The sequence below is a fragment of the Canis lupus genome, chromosome 24, assembly GCF_011100685.1.
Source record: "Canis lupus familiaris isolate Mischka breed German Shepherd chromosome 24, alternate assembly UU_Cfam_GSD_1.0, whole genome shotgun sequence".
In the NCBI taxonomy this organism is placed as follows: Eukaryota; Metazoa; Chordata; class Mammalia; order Carnivora; family Canidae; genus Canis; species Canis lupus.
The window spans coordinates 18003293-18024779 of NC_049245.1; the positions used below are offsets into that span (position 1 = coordinate 18003293).

The 21487-nt window shown below is 53.9% G+C and overlaps 2 protein-coding genes across 3 annotated transcripts; one reads left to right on the plus strand and one right to left on the minus strand.

The window, feature by feature from the left end:
• Window positions 1-1565: 1565 nt before the first annotated feature.
• Window positions 1566-10911, minus strand: CDC25B (cell division cycle 25B). Of its 2 annotated transcripts, XM_038571712.1 has the most exons (16): window positions 10677-10876; window positions 9715-9824; window positions 9038-9089; window positions 7159-7200; window positions 6909-6945; window positions 6561-6683; window positions 6330-6452; window positions 5994-6128; window positions 5560-5640; window positions 5267-5443; window positions 5002-5097; window positions 4450-4512; window positions 4191-4289; window positions 3841-3974; window positions 3048-3159; window positions 2760-2900 (listed from the first exon to the last, which is right to left on the minus strand). In XM_038571712.1, the coding sequence occupies exons 1-16, from the start codon at window positions 10874-10876 to the stop codon at window positions 2760-2762; spliced, it is 1725 nt and encodes a 574-aa protein (XP_038427640.1). The 2 variants fall into 2 exon arrangements, with proteins under 2 accessions (XP_038427639.1, XP_038427640.1); XM_038571711.1 differs by having other exon boundaries at window positions 1566-2900; window positions 6330-6683; window positions 10677-10911.
• A 7832-nt stretch (window positions 10912-18743) lies between these two features.
• CENPB (centromere protein B) lies at window positions 18744-21428 on the plus strand. Its single transcript, XM_038571713.1, has one exon. The coding sequence runs from the start codon at window positions 18778-18780 to the stop codon at window positions 20596-20598; it is 1821 nt and encodes a 606-aa protein (XP_038427641.1). The 5' UTR covers window positions 18744-18777; the 3' UTR covers window positions 20599-21428.
• Window positions 21429-21487: the final 59 nt, after the last annotated feature.

Sequence of the window (21487 nt, forward strand, 5' to 3'; positions counted from 1 at the left end):
GTCCTGGCCTGAGTTGGAGGGACAAACCTCTGGCATTCCCTTTACCAGGCTCAGGCCCACTCCCCTCAGGGTATATGTCGCACCAGGACCCTCTCTGGAGAAAGTTGTGTTCCCTGGGTTGACCAAGGCCCCCTCCCTGCCTCCTCTTCCCTTGCAAAATGAGCTATATACCTACCTGGTAAGCTTAGGAGACAATAGGTAAATCGAACAGTCTAAATGCCTTGTGACCACAGTTATGACTCTGATGGTGTGATATGAAGGGAACAGATGTAGCCTTGAATGTCAGCACCTGGCACACAGCCTGGGCATTGTTAGACACTCAGCACCCATTGCTCTCTCCTCCCCATGTGGCCTGATCCTGACCCATGGAGTGGAAAGAGGACACTCAGAGTAGAAGCAAGGCAGCCTAACCCCACCCTGTTGGCTGGGACCAAGGAGTAGGAGAATCCTGGGCAGCTGAAATGCCTGCTCAACGTGTATCTGCTTGTCACTTGGGGGCAAGCATATGTCCTCTCTGGGCATCCCACAGCCTTCCTCCTCTGTATAACCAGGAAGGAGGGAGTGGGGCTTCCTGAGACCATCTAAGCCGAGTGGAGCTGGCAAATCTCAGTATGACAGTGCCCAGGGCTGGGGGCGGGGGGAAGGAGATTCAGTCTTTGGGCATAAGAATCTTGGGGGGGGGGGTGGTAAAGCTAGAGATAGGACAAGCATCATTTAGATTCAGCCTGGGAATCTGGAGTCCCTTGTTGCCCTAACAGGAAATGTCTTTCATTTTCCCATCTGCAAAATGAAGTGAATCATCATTGGCACTACCTAGTCAGAAGGTAGGTGGACTTTGACAGAAGTGGTAATGATGCCCAACATGTTGTTTGCACTCTATCAGGAAGTACCTCAGTTGTACATGTGCGAAGGAGGCCCTACCACCAGACTCACATTTGGGGGCAGAGGTCACCTGCAGTGGTATTCTGAGGAAATCTCCTGAGGTACTAGGTTTGGGCTTGGGACCGGTTCTCCTGGATCAGCCCTCTCTTGATCTTGAACTTGGCATCTCCTAGGTGGTGGAACCTCTCTGCTGGGTGCTGGGGATACAGAGAGGAAAGTCATTTCTCTGACAGGGCAGGAAGGCTCCTGGGAGGAGGGGACATTTGAAATTGAGTCTCAAAGGAGGAATAACAGATGGGGGAGAACATTCCTGATGACGCAACAGATGCAAATGAAGGCGATGCAAAGAGCAAGGTATGGGTATTTGAGTCAAGAGATGAGGAATGGAGCTGGGGAGGGCCCAGGTCCTAAAGGCCCTGCCAGGAGTCTTCTAAGTTTATCCTGGGGCCAGTGGAGAGTCACTGACAATTCTTGAGCAGTGACAGGGTCATTTTGGCCCCCTTCATACAGTTTAGTTTAGGAAGGGGGAGTTCAGAGGTGCTGGAGTAGCCACATGATGGATAGGAGAGGCTGCGTTGGGGGCAAGAACATGAGGCCACCTCCACAGGCATCTTCTGGCCTTCAACCCACCCTCATGGTCTGCCAAGTTCTGGCCAAAGGCCCACAGGACATGATGCCAGTTATGTAGCTTGCTCAGTGCTTTATTGAACCAAGGTGCAAACAGATGAATCAACCAACAAGGCCTTGAAGCACAGCCCTCCACACATCCTGAGATTTGGAATCCAGATGTGGCTCCATCCTTGGTTTCATTGCTTCCATGACATTTTGTCTTGAATATTTCCAAACCTTAAAATATGAAGATTTTGTCCACACAAACAGACATGTATATTCTTGCCGCAGGCTGTCATGCTCACTGAAATGCTTCCATTCAGCAGTTTGTGTGTGTGAGACATTGGGCATTCGTGGCCATCCATCCATCCATCCATCATCCATTCATCCATCTGTCCCTCCACAACAAGACAGCAGCGAATTCTGACAAGTCAGGCCCTGGGGTTCACAGCAGTGGGGGCTGGGCTGCCGGGGGCTGAGGATGTAGGCCTTAGCCCTCCCCCAAAGGCCCCTGAGGAGGACATCCCTTTCTGAGGCAACGGAAGCCATGGTCAAGTGGCTAATGAATGTTTGGAGTCTCTAACCCCAAGTGGATAGAAGAACCTAAATATCAGCCTATGCATACCCTGAGATGGGCAACAGATCAGACAAATCAAACATGTAGGTAACACTGAAACAGGAAAGAGTAAGAGCTTCTGTTTGTGCTAGAGGTGTTCATGTGGAAGGACAGGAGAGAGAGAGGAAGAGAAAGGGAACATGGCAGACACAACAGGAGTGCCAACTCCCGGGCCAGGGAGGAGGTCTGCTTTGGCCCATCCCTGCGGGGCTGTGGCATTTCTCCAGCCACATACAAACAAAGCCCCTAGGAAAGAGGGGGCTTTTCTGGACACAAGAAGACAAAGGGCTAACTCAAGGAAGGGGGAAAAAAAAAAAAAAGAGCAAAAAGTTTCCACTGGACACAAAATACTTCCTTTGAGCTAGACTTAATCCAATTTCACAAAGTCAACAGACTGGGCTCTTCCAGGGGCAGGGCTGTCCTGGGCTGGGCTGGGCTGAGGTGAGGTGAGGTGGGACAGGGTGGGGTGGGGTGAGGGTGGCATGAAGATATGGAATATGATTAAAGTGAGACATGGGCTGGGGGCAGACAGGACACCCTCGCTGTCCTGCCCCTGGATGGCACCTGGGGCCTCCAGCAGACCCTCGGGCTCCTGGGTGGCTGGCACACAGGCAGTGAGGCAAAGAAGATAGGCAGGACTGGCACTGGCCCTTCACTGGTCCTGCAGGCGGCTACAGAGCTCCCGCCGGCTCCGCTCCCCTGCCCAGCTGCGAGTCTTGAGGCGGAAGGTCTTCAGCTCATCCTTGAAGGCTTCATGGTTCATAGGCCGGTAGTCCTGGGGCTCACAAAAAGTCTAAAGCAGGATGGGAGTGCCAGTCAATACAGCGGAATGGGAACTCTGGAAGGAAACCTCCCTTCTCCCTGGGCTACCTGCTAGCTGGGCCCTTTCCCGCAGCCCCGGCCCTCCCATGAAGGCTTCAGCCACCCTGACCCATGGTACCGGGTACTGTGGGAAGAACTCCTTATAGCCGCCCTTAAGGATATACATCTCAGGGTAGTAGAGGCTGGGGTAGTCATTGGCGGTTCTGTCACGTTCCCTGATGAAACGGCACCTGGGACCAGCAGGGATGTGGGAGTCAGAACTGGGTGTGCGGCAGGATATACCTCAGGAGACCAGTTCATTGCACCCACAACTCTGTGGGCCTTGGGGAGCCACAGAAGGCTTGAATGCAGGAATGTCAGCCATAAGAATGTTTTAGATCATTTAGAACATTTTTGGGTCCAGAAGAAGTTGGGGAGATGAGGAGGTAGATCAAAGGAGTTGTTTCTAGAAGGCAATTCACAGTCTTTGTTAGATATAACAGACCTGGACAGATAAAGAAGAAGCATAAAGGAGAGAAGTGGATACAATTTGAGAGATCTGGACAAGACTTAGTGAGCATGAGAGGTGGGGAGCAGAAAGATCAGTCAAACCCTGGAAGGGCCAGCATCACTGAGGAGTGGGACTGGGTCCTTGGGTATTAAGAACACTGCTGGAGACCTAGAACCAGACTTTGGGTGGTGACAATGGATAAAGGTGGACATAAGGCCTGATGAGAAGGATGGGGAGAGGGAGGTGGGAAGAGTGTGCCATGCACAAGAAGGTAGGGTGAGTTCTGTTCCAAGGTGCCAGGAGACTAGGCCCAGGTCTAGGAGGGGCTGAAGCATAGCTTAGGCCTCTTGGGTATCAGATGGCTCCAGCACCCAAAAGCCGGCAGGGAAGGTCAGGAGCAGATACTAGCTAGCTGACTCACATGCGGGGACCACGCTCAGATGAGAATTCACAGTGGAAAATGAGGATGATTCTCTTGTCCAGATTACAGGGTGTGATGGGGCTCTGTAGCAGGAAGGTCTCAGCGTCCCTTTCCAGGGGCAGGTTCACGGCAGTCTGCCAGAGGAGTTAGAGGTCAGACCACAGCCCTGGGGCTGAGTGGCAGGTCCCTCCTTTGCAATCCCCAACTTTCAAACAGGTGATTCCACTTCTTACTAGACAGGATCTTTCCCCTATGAGAGGGTGCAGCCGCCCTCCACTGATTCACCCTCCCCACAGAAGAAGGATAGAACAGATGGATCTTCAGGGCCTGTCCCCATCAGCCCACCTCACCTTGATGTGCCCGCCTTCATACTCGTAGGGGTACCTGCAGTCCACAATCACAAACCTCTCCACGATGTTGCTGAACTTGCCTGCCAGCAGGGCTGCCATCTGTGGGCCACAGAGGTGGGTCCTGGCAAGTCAGGCTGGCAGGAAGGGGCTGACCTCAACCCTACCACCAATTTGGCCTATGCAGCCCATCCCCCCAAGGAAGGTTAACAGGCAAACAGCCACCCTAATTGTGCCTGGAGAATGGCTCATCTCTGTGTACCGTTTCTGGTGAGATGTACTTGAGATCTTGGTGCTTTCCATCCACAGTCTGCAGAAGGAAGGCCTGAAGGGAAGGAGAGAGAGATTGAGAAAGGGAGATGGGAGAAAGAGACAGAGAGGAGGAAAAAGGTGAAATTGGCAAGACTAGTAGCCCAGAGGGCCACACCTGCTTTGACCTTCAAATTCAGCTCTGGTTCCCATAGCAACCAAGAGGCACTTCTCAGTCTGATATCCAGGGAACAACCCCGTTCCCCCCGGGGAAATGAAGAAGGGAACATAAGAGATGAACTTCTTGCCCCACGAGACAAGGCCAGAGGAGGCTACAAGCTAGATGTGTTTCAACCTTGGAAACTGTTTCCATACTAACAGCTGATGCCCCAGACAGATTTGGGGTAGAATCAGGAAACTAAGGAGAGCCAGAGAGAGGAGTCTAGGTGAGAATAAAGGACAAAGCCTGGGACGTGGGTGGGGAGGGGGAGGTACCAAAGCAGCTGCTGAGCTCAGGGGTCACACAGGGGTCGAGCCTCCTGAGCATCCCCCTCACTGCTAGTACCTTGGAGTAATCCCCAATCAGTTCTCGGTGGTCACTGTCCAGGATGGTCTCAATCTCATCATGACACAAGGACTTGGAGCGGAGCACACGGGCTTTCTGCAGGGTAGATGGTGGCCAGGGTCAGGGGTGAGGCTGCCCCTCAGTGCCCCCGTTTGGCTGGTACCTCTTTCCCTGCACCTGTCCTCTGTCACAGATCCAGCCAAGAAGAGCTTGCAGGGTAGACTTGGACAGTGGCTGCCCCACCCCACCCCAGGAGGGCACCCACAGGTTCTTCGGCCTCCCGTGGCTCCTCTGGAAGAGTCCCACTCCTCCTCCGCTTGTTCTGTATGGGCAGGTCCCGGTCATGGGGCCGCTCCAGCCTCTTGAGGATGGGTCGGATCACGCTGCAGGGCATGGATGGAGAACGGAAGAGCCGCTGGCACTTGCTGTACATGATGAGGTCCTGGCAGGAGTGGCAGGTCGGGGTCAGAGTGCCCAGCCCCTGCCCTCTACCAACCCCATCTGGAGGGTAGGGCCCCACTCCAAGTTCTGAGGGTGGTGGGCCCCCCAGAGACCCACCTGCTCTTCCTCCTTTTCTGAGGTCTTGACCAGTGGGGCGCTAATGAGGCTCTCCATGCCCGGGGGTACCGCATTATCATCCTGAGGCCAAATCAGCAAGTATAGGGTCACACCCTCAGGCAAAGGCAACACTTTAGGCCCCAAGTCCTCCAGCAAGGCCCTCCTTGGCTCTGCCAGCCCATCCACGCAGGGTGGTCCCCTAGGACCAGGAAACCCCCCACTTTGCTTGAGAAGCGCAGCCACGTGGAAGGGTCGGACCTGTCTCTGCCCTGCAGCACCCTCCCTCACTGCAGCACCAGCCACCTGCTGGTCTCTGGTAGGCCAGAGGTCACACTGTGACTCCATCAGCTCCGATTCCTCTTCTGAAATTGGAATGATGTCATAGTCTCACAGGCCTTGGGAGGTGGATGGCCTGGTGGGGCAAGACTGGTTACCTTTAAGTCACTCTCCAGGATGTCCACAAATCCATCATCTTCTTCGGAGGCCCCCCGGGGGGCAATCAAGGAGAAGTGGCATCGGGCCGGAGGACTCAGCTCCTCTACTTCCATCTTCCGCTCAGGGGTGAGACACTGTGCAGGGTGGTGGTGGGGGACAGACACAGGCTGCTCAGGGGTGGGGACTCAAGGCAGCCCCCACCCCCATCCTTCTGAGAAAAAGGCTCCCCACTGCCTAAGGGTTCAGAATCCCCCTCCCCCTCTCCTCAGGCTGCCTTTAAGGGCACCCACCCTACATGCAAGCCCGCCCTGCACGGTTCAGCTCTCCTGATGTACCATCAGGTCAGGGGCTGAGTTTGGTCTCTGGGCAAAGGCTTCTCTGCGGTCAGCCCACTCTGCTGAAGCATGGGCATGGCTGGGATGTGGGGGTTTCCATGGCATCTTGAAGACAAACCCATCCTGTGGGCAACATGGGTGGGTGTCATCAAATGCCAGAGAACCATCCCAGCACACCCCCTTCCTTCTCTCCCTGAAGTGCTCCCACACTCCAGCCTTCTGGAAGCGCACATTCTCTTTGTCCTCCCCAGAGCTCTGGGCAGCTCGGCCACACGCCTCACTCTTCCTCCAGCTGCCAGGTGCTTGGGAGTTGGTGATGTTCCGTAGCACAGGGCTGTGGCCCAGAAGCCTCACCTAGAGAGCCAGGTAGGGCAGCAGATACTGAAGGCTGCATTCCTCTGGCACCAGCCCTGGCCCTACCTTCTCCCGTCCACCTCCAAAACCCCATCTCCCACAGCCAGACCAGGGACACCAGACCCGTTCAAGTCTACCCTCTGGGGAGGTGACCCTGGATCCCTCCTGTTCCTCAAGCCTGGCCAGTGCCTGAGCCTCCAGTGTCAGGCCTCAGAGGACACTCACCGGCAAGGACTGGAAGCGTCGAATGGCAAACTGCTTGCTGCAGGAGGAAACAGGACATGTCAGGGCTGGAGAGTAGGGGGCAGTGAAGGAGAACACACGGAATGCCCCTCCACCACAGAGCTCTGTGCATCCCTTTGGGAGGGAATGGAGGAGCACCCTCCCCATGCCTACTCCATCCAACAGTGGGCATGGGAAGAGCCTGTGGTAGGCAGACCACCAGAGCCTGCATGAGGAAGGCTGGGGTACTTACTTTCGGATGACCCGGCTGGCTGCTTGGATGGCCTGCTCAAACCTAGGAGAGAGAAAAGTCCCATGCAGCCCGCCTCCCACTACAGCCCAGTGCCCACCCCCAGCATCAGGCCCCAGGGTCCACAAGGCCTGGGGCCAGGGCTCAGGCCAGTAGAAAGCAGAGGGAAGAATGATGACTCTCCAGGGTCCAGGTACTGGGGAGGGGGAGAAGCAGCTTGGGATTTTGAAGGCTGCCCTGAATGGAAGAGGACCCAGAGAATGGAGCAACAGAGACAGCTGGGGCAGGTCACAGGGTGGCTAAGGCGCTACCAAGGCAACGGTCTCGCCAGCCTGCCCACAGGCCTTCCACCTGTATGCAAATCATCTCGGCGGGGCCATATGGCCGCCAGGAAAGGCATCCATCCATCCCGTGATGACAGACCGTGGCAGACAATGTGGGTATCTCCAGGGCCTGGATGCCAGCAGGACTGGGCTTTCCTCCCCTTGCATGGGGCTGTCCTGACCCCAGGACAGGGGCCTGGGTTAGTGTGCCATGCCAGACCCCCTAGCGACAAATGTTCAGGGTCACATCCTCTCCTCCCTCCTCTGGAATTCTGCAGGACCCAGCCTCTGTCCCACCCCCTTCTCCTGCCTTAGAAGAGGCCAGCAGGCAAAGAATTCCAACAGATGTTCCTTTTGAGGCTGGGGCACAAGCTTCTGTAGATAAGCCCCACCCCTTAGCTATGTTACCAGAGACCACCTGCCACGCAGGGCTTTTGTGTGTCTATGGGAGTGCAGGCGCGCCACACACACACACACACACACACACACACACACACGCTTCTTTCTGAGAAACTGTAACTGTCAAAGCAGGTGTAGAAGTTGGGGTCCCGCTGAGGGCTCATGTCATGGAGATGACTCCCAGGGGTGGGGAGTGGTTGTGCCCAGACAACCTGGCATCAGGAATGATGAATTTTATTGGCTTGGTTTCCAATCTGCACCTGGGCCTCGTGAGTTAAGCAGGAACAGTTCTGTGTTGCCACCAAAACCCAACCTGCAGTTCCCCTGCCCACCCCCCCCCCACCCCCACCGAGTTCTCTCCCTGTTTCCTGTTTGTGAACAAACCCTGTGGCCCAGCCCAGTCTAATCAAAGGCAGTGGGAGGAAAGACAGCCACTACCCTAACCCCAAAGCCATAGTCCCTGAGCCCAGTTTGGGGATGCCCAGCTGTCCCCACTATTGCCTGGCAGCTGCTCTTCCTGCTGGGGCTCTAACAGCTGGATGGGAACAGCTGTGATCCGGGAGATACTACTCACGCCCCACAACCGAGGGGTAAGGATCTGTCCTGAGCAGAAGGCCCTCTCCATTCTCTCTCACAAAGGGCCTGGAACAGGGGTTGGCCAGAAGGGTTAAGTGTCACTGAAGGCAGAGGTTGCTGAGAGGGCAGCCAAGGGCTGAACCAACCTGCAGCAACTGTTTTGTTTGGACTACAGTGAATTAAAAGTTTTGAACTGGTTGGAGCATAACTTAAAATAGTGATATTTCACAGAAAAAAACAAACAAAACATGTGTAAAGGCAAAAGAAAAACAGGACACACACCAGGCCTATATCCCATAGGCCAAGAGCTGGCTGAAGTATCCACTGCTCCCAGTAGCGACTGTCCCCACTACCTGGCCCTGAGCCCACACTCAGCTGCTCCTTTGGGACCAGGCCCTTCTCTGAGACAGGAAGCAGAATCTCAGGACTTGAGATCAACGAGTCCCCCCCCACCCCCCAACACCACACAGATTAGAAGGGTCTGTCCACTCTCCCAGACTTCCCCAGTGGGTTTATGCTGGAACCAAGATTCCCAAAGGCAGGGGCCAACTCCTTGGTAGTGGGGATCTCTTTTCTCTACTCACGTCTGCTCTGCCATCTGGGGATCCATGGGGCTGGGGGAATCCATACAGAGACCTGGGGGGACAGAGCACTTTGGTCTAAAAGTGGTGGCATCTTCTGCACATATTCCCCCACCATGTCCCAACTCTATTCAGAAAAGGGAGAAACCAGTTTCTATTTTAGATCTTGACACACTTAAAAATAGTGAAACAGAAACCCATGCATGAACCTCAAGGGCTGACACACTGCCCCTGAAATCGTGCAAGGCTCCACTCCCTGTTTACTAGGGAAACTCCTCGGTATAGGTTTTAAACCAAAACTTTGCTAAGCATTTTACTTGAACTGGTTTAAAGCAATATGTTTTAGAAGAGATAACAGCTTTTTTAAAGGAAAAGGTTACAGCTGAAGGCAAGTGAACGCTATAAAATGACCAACTTTCAGCCCTGATGCCTCCCAGGTGGGGCTGTGGTTCAGGGACTTTGGCGCCTGGTTTTAAATAGGTAAGATCTCATCTCCCCCAGAGGGCCCCACCCTACTGCCCGCTCAGCCAGTCTGGGCTGGGTGTGGTGAGCCCCAACAGGGGTGAGCAGGTGGAGGCTCCTGCACCCACCAGGTTGTAGGGGAAATGTTAGTCTGATCAGCAAGGAAGTGGAGAGACTCAGGCAGCCCCCCTAAGTCCCCTGGCACCCCTGAGCCTCACCTGCATCAGAAGATTCAGAAGACTCAGACGACAGGGAGGATTCAGATGCCCGCCTCCGGGACAGGGATAGGCTTGTGAGCAGGCTGCCCACCTGCCGCTTTGGGGTCTCACTGAGAAGGCAACAGGGACCCAGGGAAGGAGGAAGGTAAACTGGGGCTTGAGGGCTGGCTGGCCTATGTGCCCACCACCCACCTACCTCTGAAGGGCCCACCATTGCCCCAGGGAGGCAATGGCCCTGAGGGTCTTGCCCTCTTTTCAGGCCTTCTGCAGAGGCCCTAAGTAGCTTTTCTTTATTAAGAAAGGTCCTCTTGGGTTCCTCAGGAGGTGAGCCCGGGGCAAGAGCAAGTAGGTAGGTTGAGGGCCATTCTGGGGGATGGCAGCAGAGTAGCCCCTTCCCGGAACCCCTCAGACCCCTACTCATCCACAAGCCTTTCTGGAGCAAGGGCAAGACTTAGCTCTCCACTGCTGCTGAGGGCAACCCAGCCTGGACACTGCAGGTTGCTCAGGAAGCAGGATCAGTGTTTAACCCTTAACCTCCAGAAAGAACTGGGGGTGGAGGGAGCAGGGGCACAGACAGGAGGACATAAGAGAACCAGGCTCCTCTGCCACCCTCAACTTCCCACTCCAGGCTCAGGATCCACTATCTGGGGCAAAATAGTGGTGGTTAGGGCAGAGATTAGAGAGACAGCATGGTGGAGGCACATGAGGGTGTGTGTGGGGGTGGTAGGTGGGACGGGTGTCTCCAGAGGCTCGCGCTGCCAGGAGCAAGCCACCTGGAGGGTGTGGGCAGCACAGACCCGGCCTCATCGCCCTAGTCCCAGATCCCTGAACCAGTCACTCCCCAGGACACCTCCCCACTCCGCTTCTCAGATTCGGCTCCCACGCGGGGGTCCACAGGAGGCCAGGGACCAACACCCTAGTGCCGGCCTCACCCCACACCCAGCGTCGGTGGGGCGCCCTACCTGCCGAGCCCCGCGAGGTTGTGCATGGTCTGGGTGAGGGTGGTGACCGGCGAGGAAGCGGCCGCGCGCTCCGGGGACCCCACGAGGCCGTGAGCTCCCGTCTGGAGGCCCAGGAGGTGGCGGGGACGCTCGGCTCCACGGCCCAGGCAGACCGGACTGAGAGCCGGAGCGGGCGCGGGCTCCGGCTGGGGCAGCTCCATCGCGGCGGGGCCCGCAGGAGGCAGGCGGGAGGGCCGGGCGCGGGGCGACGCGGGGCACAGCTGCCCGGGACGAGGTGGGGAGCAGGCCCGGGGGGGGGGGGGAGAGCCTCGGGGCCGGAGCGAGGGAGGAGGGAGGAGAGGGAAGCGGGGAGGGTGGGGCGGGGTGGAGGGACGCGGGGACCGACCGCCCGTCCGGGAAGCCTCTCGGCAGCAGCTGCCACCTCCACCTCCTTATATATTCGAAAAATAACAGCGGCCGCGCCGCCGGACGCCGCCAATGGGGGCGCGGGGTAGGGGAGGGCGGGGCCGAGGGCGGGGCCGGGGGTGGAAGGCGCGGAGGCTGACCAGCCCGGCCCAGCCCAGTTCCCGGCTTCGGGTGCGGCTAAGGAATTGGGGAACCTCTGAAGCCTCCACGCACCGTCCTGTCGCTCCCCCAGCCAGGACTCGAGGATCCTGGCTTCCCAAATTCTGCCTCTCGGGACGTGGTCTGGAGTTACCCTCGGTGCAGAAAGTCCCTGGGGAAGCCACACCTGCTGGGGTGGCCTCAGAGGGACCTCTCCCCCCACCCCCCGAGATTTAACACCACCTACAGTCTCACCGCCAGGCACCGTGAGAGGCTCCACTCCGCGGCTTCACCGTGCGGTCAGTGTTCGCCACTCCACTTTATCATCCACTCGGATGTTGAGGCGTGAAGAAGTTCATTAACTCGTTCAAGGTCACCCAAGGCAAGTGATAGAGCAAAAATTCACCCCCGGCGCTCCTGCAGCTGGCAGCGCGCTGTGTCCGTGAAGCGTCAGTAGCCAGCGGGGCCTCCCCACACACCCGGCACTGGAGGTAGACCCGAGGTGGGGACCTACGTGTAACTCATGGGGCCCCGGGTTACAGATGACCCCAGGGGGTCTTGTTTTCTCCAGCAGTCTCAGTGGAGGCTCTAATGGCTGAGGTTTTGGCGACGGGGGCCAAAGAAAGTGTTCCAACCTCAGAACCAAGTTATGGAAATAATCTCATGCCCACTGACGGTTTGGCTAATGTGATGTCGAGGGCATCACATTGTTTAATTGGTATTTCTTTGATGACCAAGGAAACGGAATCTGTCACTAGTTTAAAATGAGCATCTTATAACTGATGACTTTTCAGCAATCCTGCTTTCCTGGAATGAGCCCTGGAAGGCTACAGTAAAAAGTGAATTAGCAGTAAGTGCTTCTGCATCTCATCTCCCCAGCAAGGAGATGGCCTCTGGCTGGGTGGAACACAGCTCAGGAAAGCAGGAACTGAGGCTTTGCTTCCCTTCTCTGCAGCCTCATCCCTCTGGTTCCACGGGCAGTGGGTGGGAGTGGCAGAAGGGAAGGCCTGGCCTGTGTGGGGCTGAGTGGGCTAGGGGACTTGTGGAAGAAGGGGATACAAAGACCCCAGTCCTATGTAAGAGGGGTAGGATGGTGCAGATCATGACTTTTCCTTCACCCAACATTTTTCTCAGCTTCTGTGATGTGTCAGGTGCTATGCTTCATGCTGGACAGGGCTGAGGTTTCAGGTCCATCCACCCTGGATCAAGGATCCAGTTCCCAGCCTCCAGCCACTACTCACAGCCCAGGATGCAACTGTCCTGAGAGGTCAGAGGGAGGAGGAGACACTCTGTGGGCCTCCCACCTCAAACACCAGAAATAATACCAAGGGGTTGCATTTTCAAAATCAACCCAACAGGTATCCCCTTCCAACACACACACACACACACACACACACACACACTTCTACAGGGTGTGGGGAGGGTGTGTGTGTGTGGCCAACAAAAAGTGAGGGAGTATTATACCCTTGAATCCTTTGAAATCCCACACTCAGAGGTCACCTCTGGGCCAGTGAGGAAAGGCCAAGACCACAGAAGGGTCATTTCAGAGCATCCTACACGTCGGCTCTTTGTGTCTTCCCCAATCACCAATTAGATCACAGATTATGTGCTCAATTAAAAAAAAAAAAAGGTAGTCAATAAAAATAAGCTAAAATAAATATTTGCAATTCTATCATAGGAGGAATGACTCCTCCCATCCAACCAAGTCCTGAGTACAATGACAGTTCTTGGCTGCAGAAACCTCCACGTCCCATGAAAAGAATACCCTGGCTCTGGATTGTACACATCAAGCTCTGGGCTTACTTAAGGAGGTCTAGTGTGACCCCAGTACCTTGGCAGAAAAGAAGAAAAAATTATCACGTTTGCAGAATCCTTCTGCTTCTCCAAGCCTGTTCCCACACAGCATCTTTTTTGCAGTATTCACTTTTCCAGTGCCTTTTCTCGTGGCTTCTAACACGATAAATGTTTTTTTTTTAATTGGCACATGGTACCAAAAATTCAAACAAGGGACAAAATTCAAATGGTACAAAACAGCAGTGAAAAGTCAGTCTCCCACCCTACTAAAAACTTTCAGCACCCCTGCCTAGAGGCAGCCACCAATATGAGTTTGTTGCATATTCTGGAGATAGTCTGTGACAGCTGTAGGCAATCGAAACATAATGGGGAGGCACAGATATGAGCCATATTCAGAACTTAAAATTTCCAAGTAGCCACACCAAAAAATATTAAAAGAAGGACGCTTGGGTGGCTCAGGGTTTGAGTGTCTGCCTTTGGCTAAGGTGGTGATCCCGGGATCCTGAGATCAAGTCCGGCATCGGGGAGCCCGCTTCTCCCTCTGCCTATGTCTCTGTGTCTCTCATGAATAAATAAATAAAATCTTTAAAAAAAAATAAAAATAAAGAATAAAAAATATAAAAAGAGACAGCTGAAATTTTAATATTTTATTTAACCTAACATATTCAAAATATTATCATTTCAACACATTATCAATATAAGAGTTATTAATTAGATAGTTTAGGTACCTGGGGATCCCTGGGTGGCGCAGCGGTTTGGCGCCTGCCTTTGGCCCAGGGCACGATCCTGGAGACCCGGGATCGAATCCCACGTCGGTCTCCCGGTGCATGGAGCCTGCTTCTCCCTCTGCCTGTGTCTCTGCCTCTCTCTCTCTCTCTGTGTGTGACTATCACAAATAAATAAAAAATCTAAAAAAATTTAAAAGATAGTTTAGGTACCTTTTTTTTTTGATACCAAGTCTCAAAGTCCAATGTGCATTTGACACTTACAGCACATCTCAGCTTAGACTTGCCACATTTCACATGCTCGATAGCCACATGGGACTCATGGCTACTGGAGTGCACAGTGCAGGTATGTATAAGCATATGTATGTCCATATTTTTACAAATATAGCAAACAGTATGTGAAACATTGTTTTACACCTTGCTTTCTTCATTTTACTTGAAGATGGATCCATATTAATTAGTACCATAATGCCATATATTTAATTCCCTAATGCTGAACATTAGGTTATTAGCTTTCACACTGATGGAACAGGTACACACAGAATTAATTCATAAAAGGGAACTATTAGGGGATGCCTGGGTAGCCCAGTTGGTTAAGCATATGACTCTTGATCTCAGCTCAGGTCTCGATCTTAGGGTTGTGAGTTCAAGACCCACACTGGGCTCTAGGCCCAGCGTGATGCCTACTTAAAAAGAAAAAGAAAAGGGAACTATTGGAAGGTATGGCTTTATTTATTGAAATCTCCTTTTCCCTTTCCTGAACTTCATTTCCTCAAGCTAACTGAGCTGATAAAGAACAGAGACCAAGTCATCTGCCTCTCCTTCCATCTCCTAGCACCTCATATAGGCCCAAGTCCAAGGTTGGCCTTTGACCCAATATAACACTTCTAGGGATTTCTCTTAAAGAGATGATAAAAGTACACACAGATATATGGTCATTGAACCACCATTAATAGCAATGAGATACAGAGAGCTAGCTGGGTGTATTTACAGGGGTGTAGCTAATGAAATGACTCCTCTATACTGCGTAATACCCGCAAATTTTAAAGAGAACAGGCATGGGGGCGAGTAGGGATGCTAATTGTTAATATTTGAATGATTACATATTGGGCTTTCAGAAAATAGTCTTTTGAAGAAAGGGTTCCTAGAGCAAAAGAAGTTTGAAACTCACTGATGGAAATAATTACTGACATGAAAAGATGTTCACAATATGGGCTACAAAATATCATGCCAAGTGTAGTCCCATTAAAAACAATATGCATGATAAAGTATCCCACAAGGATAGTCTCTGAGTAGTGGAATTAAATGTTTCTACCCTCAAAATTTTCAGTATTTTCAAATATTTTCAAAAGAACAGGTATAATTTTTAAGTTAATTAAAAGACTGTGATCTCAATCTGGCAGCTCCTCAAACAATTAAACATAGAGTTACCATATGACCCAGCAATTCCACTCCTAGGTATATACCCAAGAAAAATGAAAACATATGTCTGCACAAAAACTAGTAAACAAGTGTTTATAGCAGCATTATTCATAACTGTCAAAACACGGAAATAATCCAAATGTCCATCAAATGACAAATACATAAAAATGTCATATATCAAGGCACCTGGGTGGCTTACCCAGTTAAGCATCTGCCTTCAGCTCAGGTCAGGATCCCAGAGTCCTGGGATTGAGCCCCATGTCAGGGTCTCTGCTTGCCTGCCACCCCCTCTCCCCCCTGCTTGTGTGCTCCCTGTCAAATAAATAAATAAAACATTTTTTAAGTGTCATGCATCTATACAATACAATATCATTCAGCTGTAAGAAAAGAATAAAGTACCAATTGAGGCTTAATCATGGATGAATGCTGAAAACATGAGGCTAAGTGAAAAAAGCCAGTCATAAAAGACACATATTACTTATCACTTCATTCATATATACACATACACATATCACTTCATTCATATGAAGTGTCCAGAACAGGGAAACCTACAGATGGAAAGTAGATCAGTGGTTGCTTAGGGCTGGGGAAGGGGCAGGGAGTGGATAGGGAGATAGTAGCTAAAGGCTATGGGATTTCTTTCTAAGGTGATAAAAATGTTCTAAAATTGTGATGATAGTTCCATGTGTCAATTAATTGTATATGCTAAATGGGTGAATTGTATGATATGTGAAATATATCTCAATAAAGCTGTTAAAAAATGAAAGCATGAATAGAATTATGGAGGACTGGGGGAGAGATAAGGTATTTCTCTTGGGACTTTTGGCTCTAGGAACTCTGGAGATGTCCTCAAATGGCTGGACAACCTTTTTCCTGTATCCACCTCCATCAGCAGGCCCACATTGTCTTCAATTTCTAGGCCCATTCTTGGTGCCATACAGAGGATACTGGTATGGCCATTTCCAGGACCAAAAAAAAAAAAAAAGCCACACACATGTGCTGATTACACAGCCATTTCTAGACATCTCATCTACCCACTGCCTGTAGCCGGGCATAGGGTCCATTTCCACTCCCTCTAAACTGAGCAATCCCCATGCCAATCCACCTGGAACCCTGGGAGCTTTCCGGTCTCCTTTTCATTTTATTTTATTTTTAAGATTTTATTTATTTATTCATGATAGACAGACAGAGAGAGAGAGAGAGAGAGAGAGAGAGAAAGAGGCAGAGACACAGGCAGAGAGAGAAGCAGGCTCCGTGCCGGGAGCCCAGGATCACACCCCGGGCCAAAGGCGGCGCTAAACCGCTGAGCCACCCAGGGATCTCCTCCTTTTCATTTTAAAAGACCTGTTATACTCACTTATTGAAAAAAAAAAAAAAAAAGTGGGAAATTCAGCAAAGTAGGAAAAATAAGCCTACCCACACTGCATTCACCCAAGCACACATTGATTGTAAGCCAGGATGGGTGAAGAGCCAGGAGGGACATATGGATGAAATCACCAAAATGTTGACATGGTTTCCTGAAAATGTATAGCAGGGAGTCTCAGACAGGTAGCCCTACACTCACCTTTGCATACAGACCATCGCCTATTATGGACCAAGAACTGATTTGGCTCCTGTAGGGAAAAGTCTCCCACATTTTCTCCTAGATCTGGTGATTAGAAGAATATTTTTTATGTCTCAGGAGTGGGAAAGGCCTAACTAAGACACAAAACCCTGAAGCAATAAAGGAAAAATTTGACAGACCTGCCTACCTAAAGGTTTACAAACTTTCCATATCTAAGATTTCCCTAGGCTAAATTAAAGGACAGCTGGCAGACTGGAAGAACATATTTGCAACATACTTAACAAAGATTTTGTGTTCAGAGCCTATGAAGAGCTCCTAGAAGTCCCCAGAAAGGCAAATACAAGAGAAAAGAGAAAAATCAGCAAAGAGTATGAAAAAAATCACAGGATTCAAATGGCCAAAACACATATGAAAAGAAAAATACACACGAACACAGCAGTGAGTAAACTTTCTTCACCCGGCCTACAGAAACACCACACTGGCTTGATGTTGCTCTTATCTCTTCAGCTGTTTTTCATGAATTTCTTGTTAGTCGTTTCTTGAACCCTTAACCTTGGAGAGCCCAGGGCACTGTCCCTGGTCCTCTTTTCTTCTTTGTACACGCCCCCTCACTTGAAGCCTTAATCAGCCCCAGGTCCTCAGCCCATGCCCCTGGGTCACAGGCTTCCTCTCTGACTACACCTCAGGCTACCCTAAGAGATTTTTTAAAACACTGCAATGCATTCATTGTTTTAAGAATATCTCATTTTTGGGATCCCTGGGTGGCGCAGCGGTTTGGCGCCTGCCTTTGGCCCAGGGCGCGATCCTGGAGACCCGGGATCGAATCCCACATCAGGCTCCCGGTGCATGGAGCCTGCTTCTCCCTCTGCCTGTGTCTCTGCCTCTCTCTCTCTGTGACTATCATAAATAAATAAAAATTAAAAAAAAAAGAATATCTCATTTTTATGTGTTCAGTACAGGAGGAGGTTTCAGGGATTCATATACATATATTATTTCTGTAGGTGAAAATACAAACATTTATGTCTGTATGCACGGAAAAGCCCAGAAAGTGACACACAGAGAGAGATGTTACTGGGGTTTACCTATGGATTATGGGATTACTATCAAATAGATTAAAAATTGTAATGTTGCTTATAAAAATAACCTAAATGTATAACAATAGGCTGTACATAGATTGGTGTTCACCCATAATTGGAACAATATACAACCATTAAAAAGTATGTTGGCAATATTTTATCGACGTGGCAAAATTCTCATCATTCGATGCCAGGTAAAACAGCAGGAGATGCCAGATACACAGTCTATACATCTGATGACAGGTTTATGCAATAAGTTTTTAAAAAGAAAACTGCATGAGCCTAGAGAAAAGACTGGAAGGAAACGTATCAAAATGTTACCTGTGCGCATCTCTCCAGGTGTTGAGGTGAAAGGTGATTTTTAGTTTCCCGTATTTTTCAGTTTCCTCAAAAGGCGTGAACTATTTTTGCTGTGACAAAACAAACAAAAGCCCCCCACAAAACACAGTTGTTATTCTTTATGCGCAGCAGATCGCTGCCCGCTGGGTGCAGAGGCCTGTCCGATGCCCCTGCCCGCAGGTCGCCGGCCGCTCGAGCGCCGGCGGGTCCAGCAGGCCGCAGCGCCCCCCCGCGGTCGGCCCGGGGCAGCGTGGCGGGGGGGGGGGGTGGGCGCGGAGGGCGGGGAGGCGGCGCCGGGCGTCCCCGCGCTTCCCGCGAGATCCCGCTCCGCCCGCTCCGCCCCGCTCGCCGCGCTCCCCGCTCCCCGCGCCGCGGCACTTCCTGCCTTCCGCGCCCGCGCCGCCCGCCCTCGCCCGCGCCCGCCGCCTGCCGCCCGCCGCCCGGCGCCGCGCCCGCCGGCGCCCCCGAAGGTGTCCCCGGCCCGGCCGGGTCGCCGCCCCGCCCGCCGCCCCGCGAGCCGCTTTGTCTCGGGCGGGGCGCGCGGGAGAGGCCGCCAGGTGCCCCCCGCCGCGGGCCCGGGCCCCCCGCCCCGGGGTGGCGGCGGTGGCGCCGGGCCCCGGGGCGGGGGGCGCGCCGGGATGGGCCCCAAGCGGCGGCAGCTGACGTTCCGGGAGAAGTCGCGGATCATCCAGGAGGTGGAGGAGAACCCGGACCTGCGCAAGGGCGAGATCGCGCGGCGCTTCAACATCCCGCCGTCCACGCTGAGCACCATCCTGAAGAACAAGCGCGCCATCCTGGCGTCGGAGCGCAAGTACGGGGTGGCCTCCACCTGCCGCAAGACCAACAAGCTGTCCCCCTACGACAAGCTCGAGGGGCTGCTCATCGCCTGGTTTCAGCAGATCCGCGCCGCTGGCCTACCCGTCAAGGGCATCATCCTCAAGGAGAAGGCGTTGCGTATAGCCGAGGAGCTGGGCATGGACGACTTCACCGCCTCCAACGGTTGGCTGGACCGCTTCCGCCGGCGCCACGGGGTGGTGTCCTGCAGCGGTGTGGCCCGCGCTCGGTCGCGCAGTGCTGCCCCCCGGCCCCCGGCGGCCCCCGCCAGCCCGCCTGCGGTGCCTTCGGAGGGCGGTGGCGGAGGTTCGACGGGCTGGCGCGCTCGGGAGGAGCAGCCGCCGTCGGTGGCCGAGGGCTACGCCTCCCAGGACGTGTTCAGCGCCATCGAGACCAGCCTATGGTACGACTTCCTGCCCGACCAGGCTGCGGGGCTGTGCGGCAGCGACGGCCGGGCGCGCAGGGCCACCCAGCGCCTGAGTGTCCTGCTGTGCGCCAACGCAGACGGCAGCGAGAAGCTGCCCCCGCTGGTGGCCGGCAAGTCGGCCAAGCCCCGTGCAGGCCAAGCTGGCCTGCCCTGCGACTACACGGCCAACTCTAAGGGTGGTGTTACCACCCAGGCCCTGGCCAAGTACCTGAAGGCCCTGGACACTCGCATGGCTGCGGAGTCTCGCCGGGTCCTGCTGCTGGCTGGCCGCCTGGCTGCCCAGTCCCTGGATACCTCGGGCCTGCGGCACGTACAGCTGGCTTTCTTCCCTCCGGGCACCGTGCAGCCGCTGGAGCGGGGAGTGGTCCAACAGGTGAAGGGCCACTACCGCCAGGCTATGCTCCTCAAGGCCATGGCCGCACTAGAGGGCCAGGATCGCTCGGGCCTGCAGCTAGGTTTGATGGAGGCCCTGCACTTTGTGGCTGCTGCCTGGCAGGCAGTGGAGCCTTCGGACATAGCTGCCTGCTTCCGTGAGGCTGGCTTCGGGGGTGGCCCAAATGCCACCATCACCACTGCCCTCAAGAGTGAGGGGGAGGAAGAGGAGGAGGAGGAAGAGGAGGAAGAAGAAGAGGAGGAAGAGGAGGAGGAGGGTGAAGGGGAGGAGGAGGAGGAGGAAGAAGAAGGCGAGGAGGAGGAAGGGGGGGAAGGAGAGGAGTTGGGGGAGGAAGAGGAGGTGGAAGAGGAGGGTGATGTTGATGACAGTGATGAAGAGGAGGAGGAAGAGGAGGAAGAGAGCTCCTCTGAGGGGTTGGAGGCCGAGGACTGGGCCCAGGGGGTAGTGGAAGCCGGTGGCAGCTTTGGGGGCTACGGTGCCCAGGAGGAGGCCCAGTGCCCAACCCTCCATTTCCTGGAGGGTGAAGAGGACTCAGAGTCTGACAGTGAGGAAGAGGAGGAAGAGGAGGAGGATGAGGAGGATGAAGATGATGAAGATGAGGAGGAGGATGGTGATGAGGTGCCTGTTCCTAGCTTTGGGGAGGCCATGGCTTACTTTGCTATGGTCAAGAGGTACCTTACTTCCTTCCCCATCGACGACCGAGTGCAGAGCCACATCCTTCACTTGGAACACGATCTGGTCCACGTGACCAGAAAGAACCACGCCAGACAGGCGGGAGTTCGGGGTCTTGGACATCAGAGTTGAGCCACTGGGCCTAGCCATGCCCTACCCGGATGTGGCAGCACCAGCCCAGGGTGGAGAACTCTCTGGGCGACTGCTGCAGGTGGAGCCAGAGTGGGGAGCTCCAGATCCTTTAGTGATGTTCCCTGGGCCGGGTGACAGGCCCAGCCACCTCCATAGGGCCCAGGGCTGGCGTCAGCCTCACTGCCTGCTTATTGCCTCTTTCTCAGAGTCCTCTTTCCTCCCCATTTGCCCCTGGGCTTGGGGGATCAGGTGGGGAGGGTGGGGAGCTGTCCGGTGCTACCACACCGTGCCATCAGTGGACTAGGCCACAGGAGCAGCCAGGGATGGGCCCTGGCAGCTCCTGGCCGGAGAGTGCCTCTCCCCTCTGCCGTCCACGCCAGGTCTTTGGTAGGGGGGACCCCAAAGCCATTCTGGGAAGGGCTCCAGAGGAAGGTCCAGCCTAGGCCCCCACAAGGCTGGCAGCCCCCCACCCCTGCCCCTGGGCCGCCTTGAGAAGCACAGTCTAACTCACCACAGGCTCCTGAGCCTGCCTCTGCCTGCTTCCCCATCTTCCCAATCCCTTTCTCTGGTCCAGTCCAGGTTACTTTGGCCCTTGGTTTTCTTCCCAGATTGGAGGTTCCCAAGAGGCCCTCCAGGGGAGTGGTAATGGGCACTTCCCTTGTGGGTAGCTGCAGGGGCCATGCCTCTCCTCCCTCTCTGGCAGGGCCCTATCCTGGGCAGGGGGCCTGGGGCTGGGCCCATAGTCCAGCCATCCAGCCGCTCCTTTGCCAGTCTGAATTCAATAAATCCGTCCACCCCCCTTTTGTGGGGGTGAACGTTTTAACAGCCAAGGGTGCATCCTTCATGGTCTGGGCTTGCGTCTGTCTTGGGAACACGTCCTTTCCTGGTT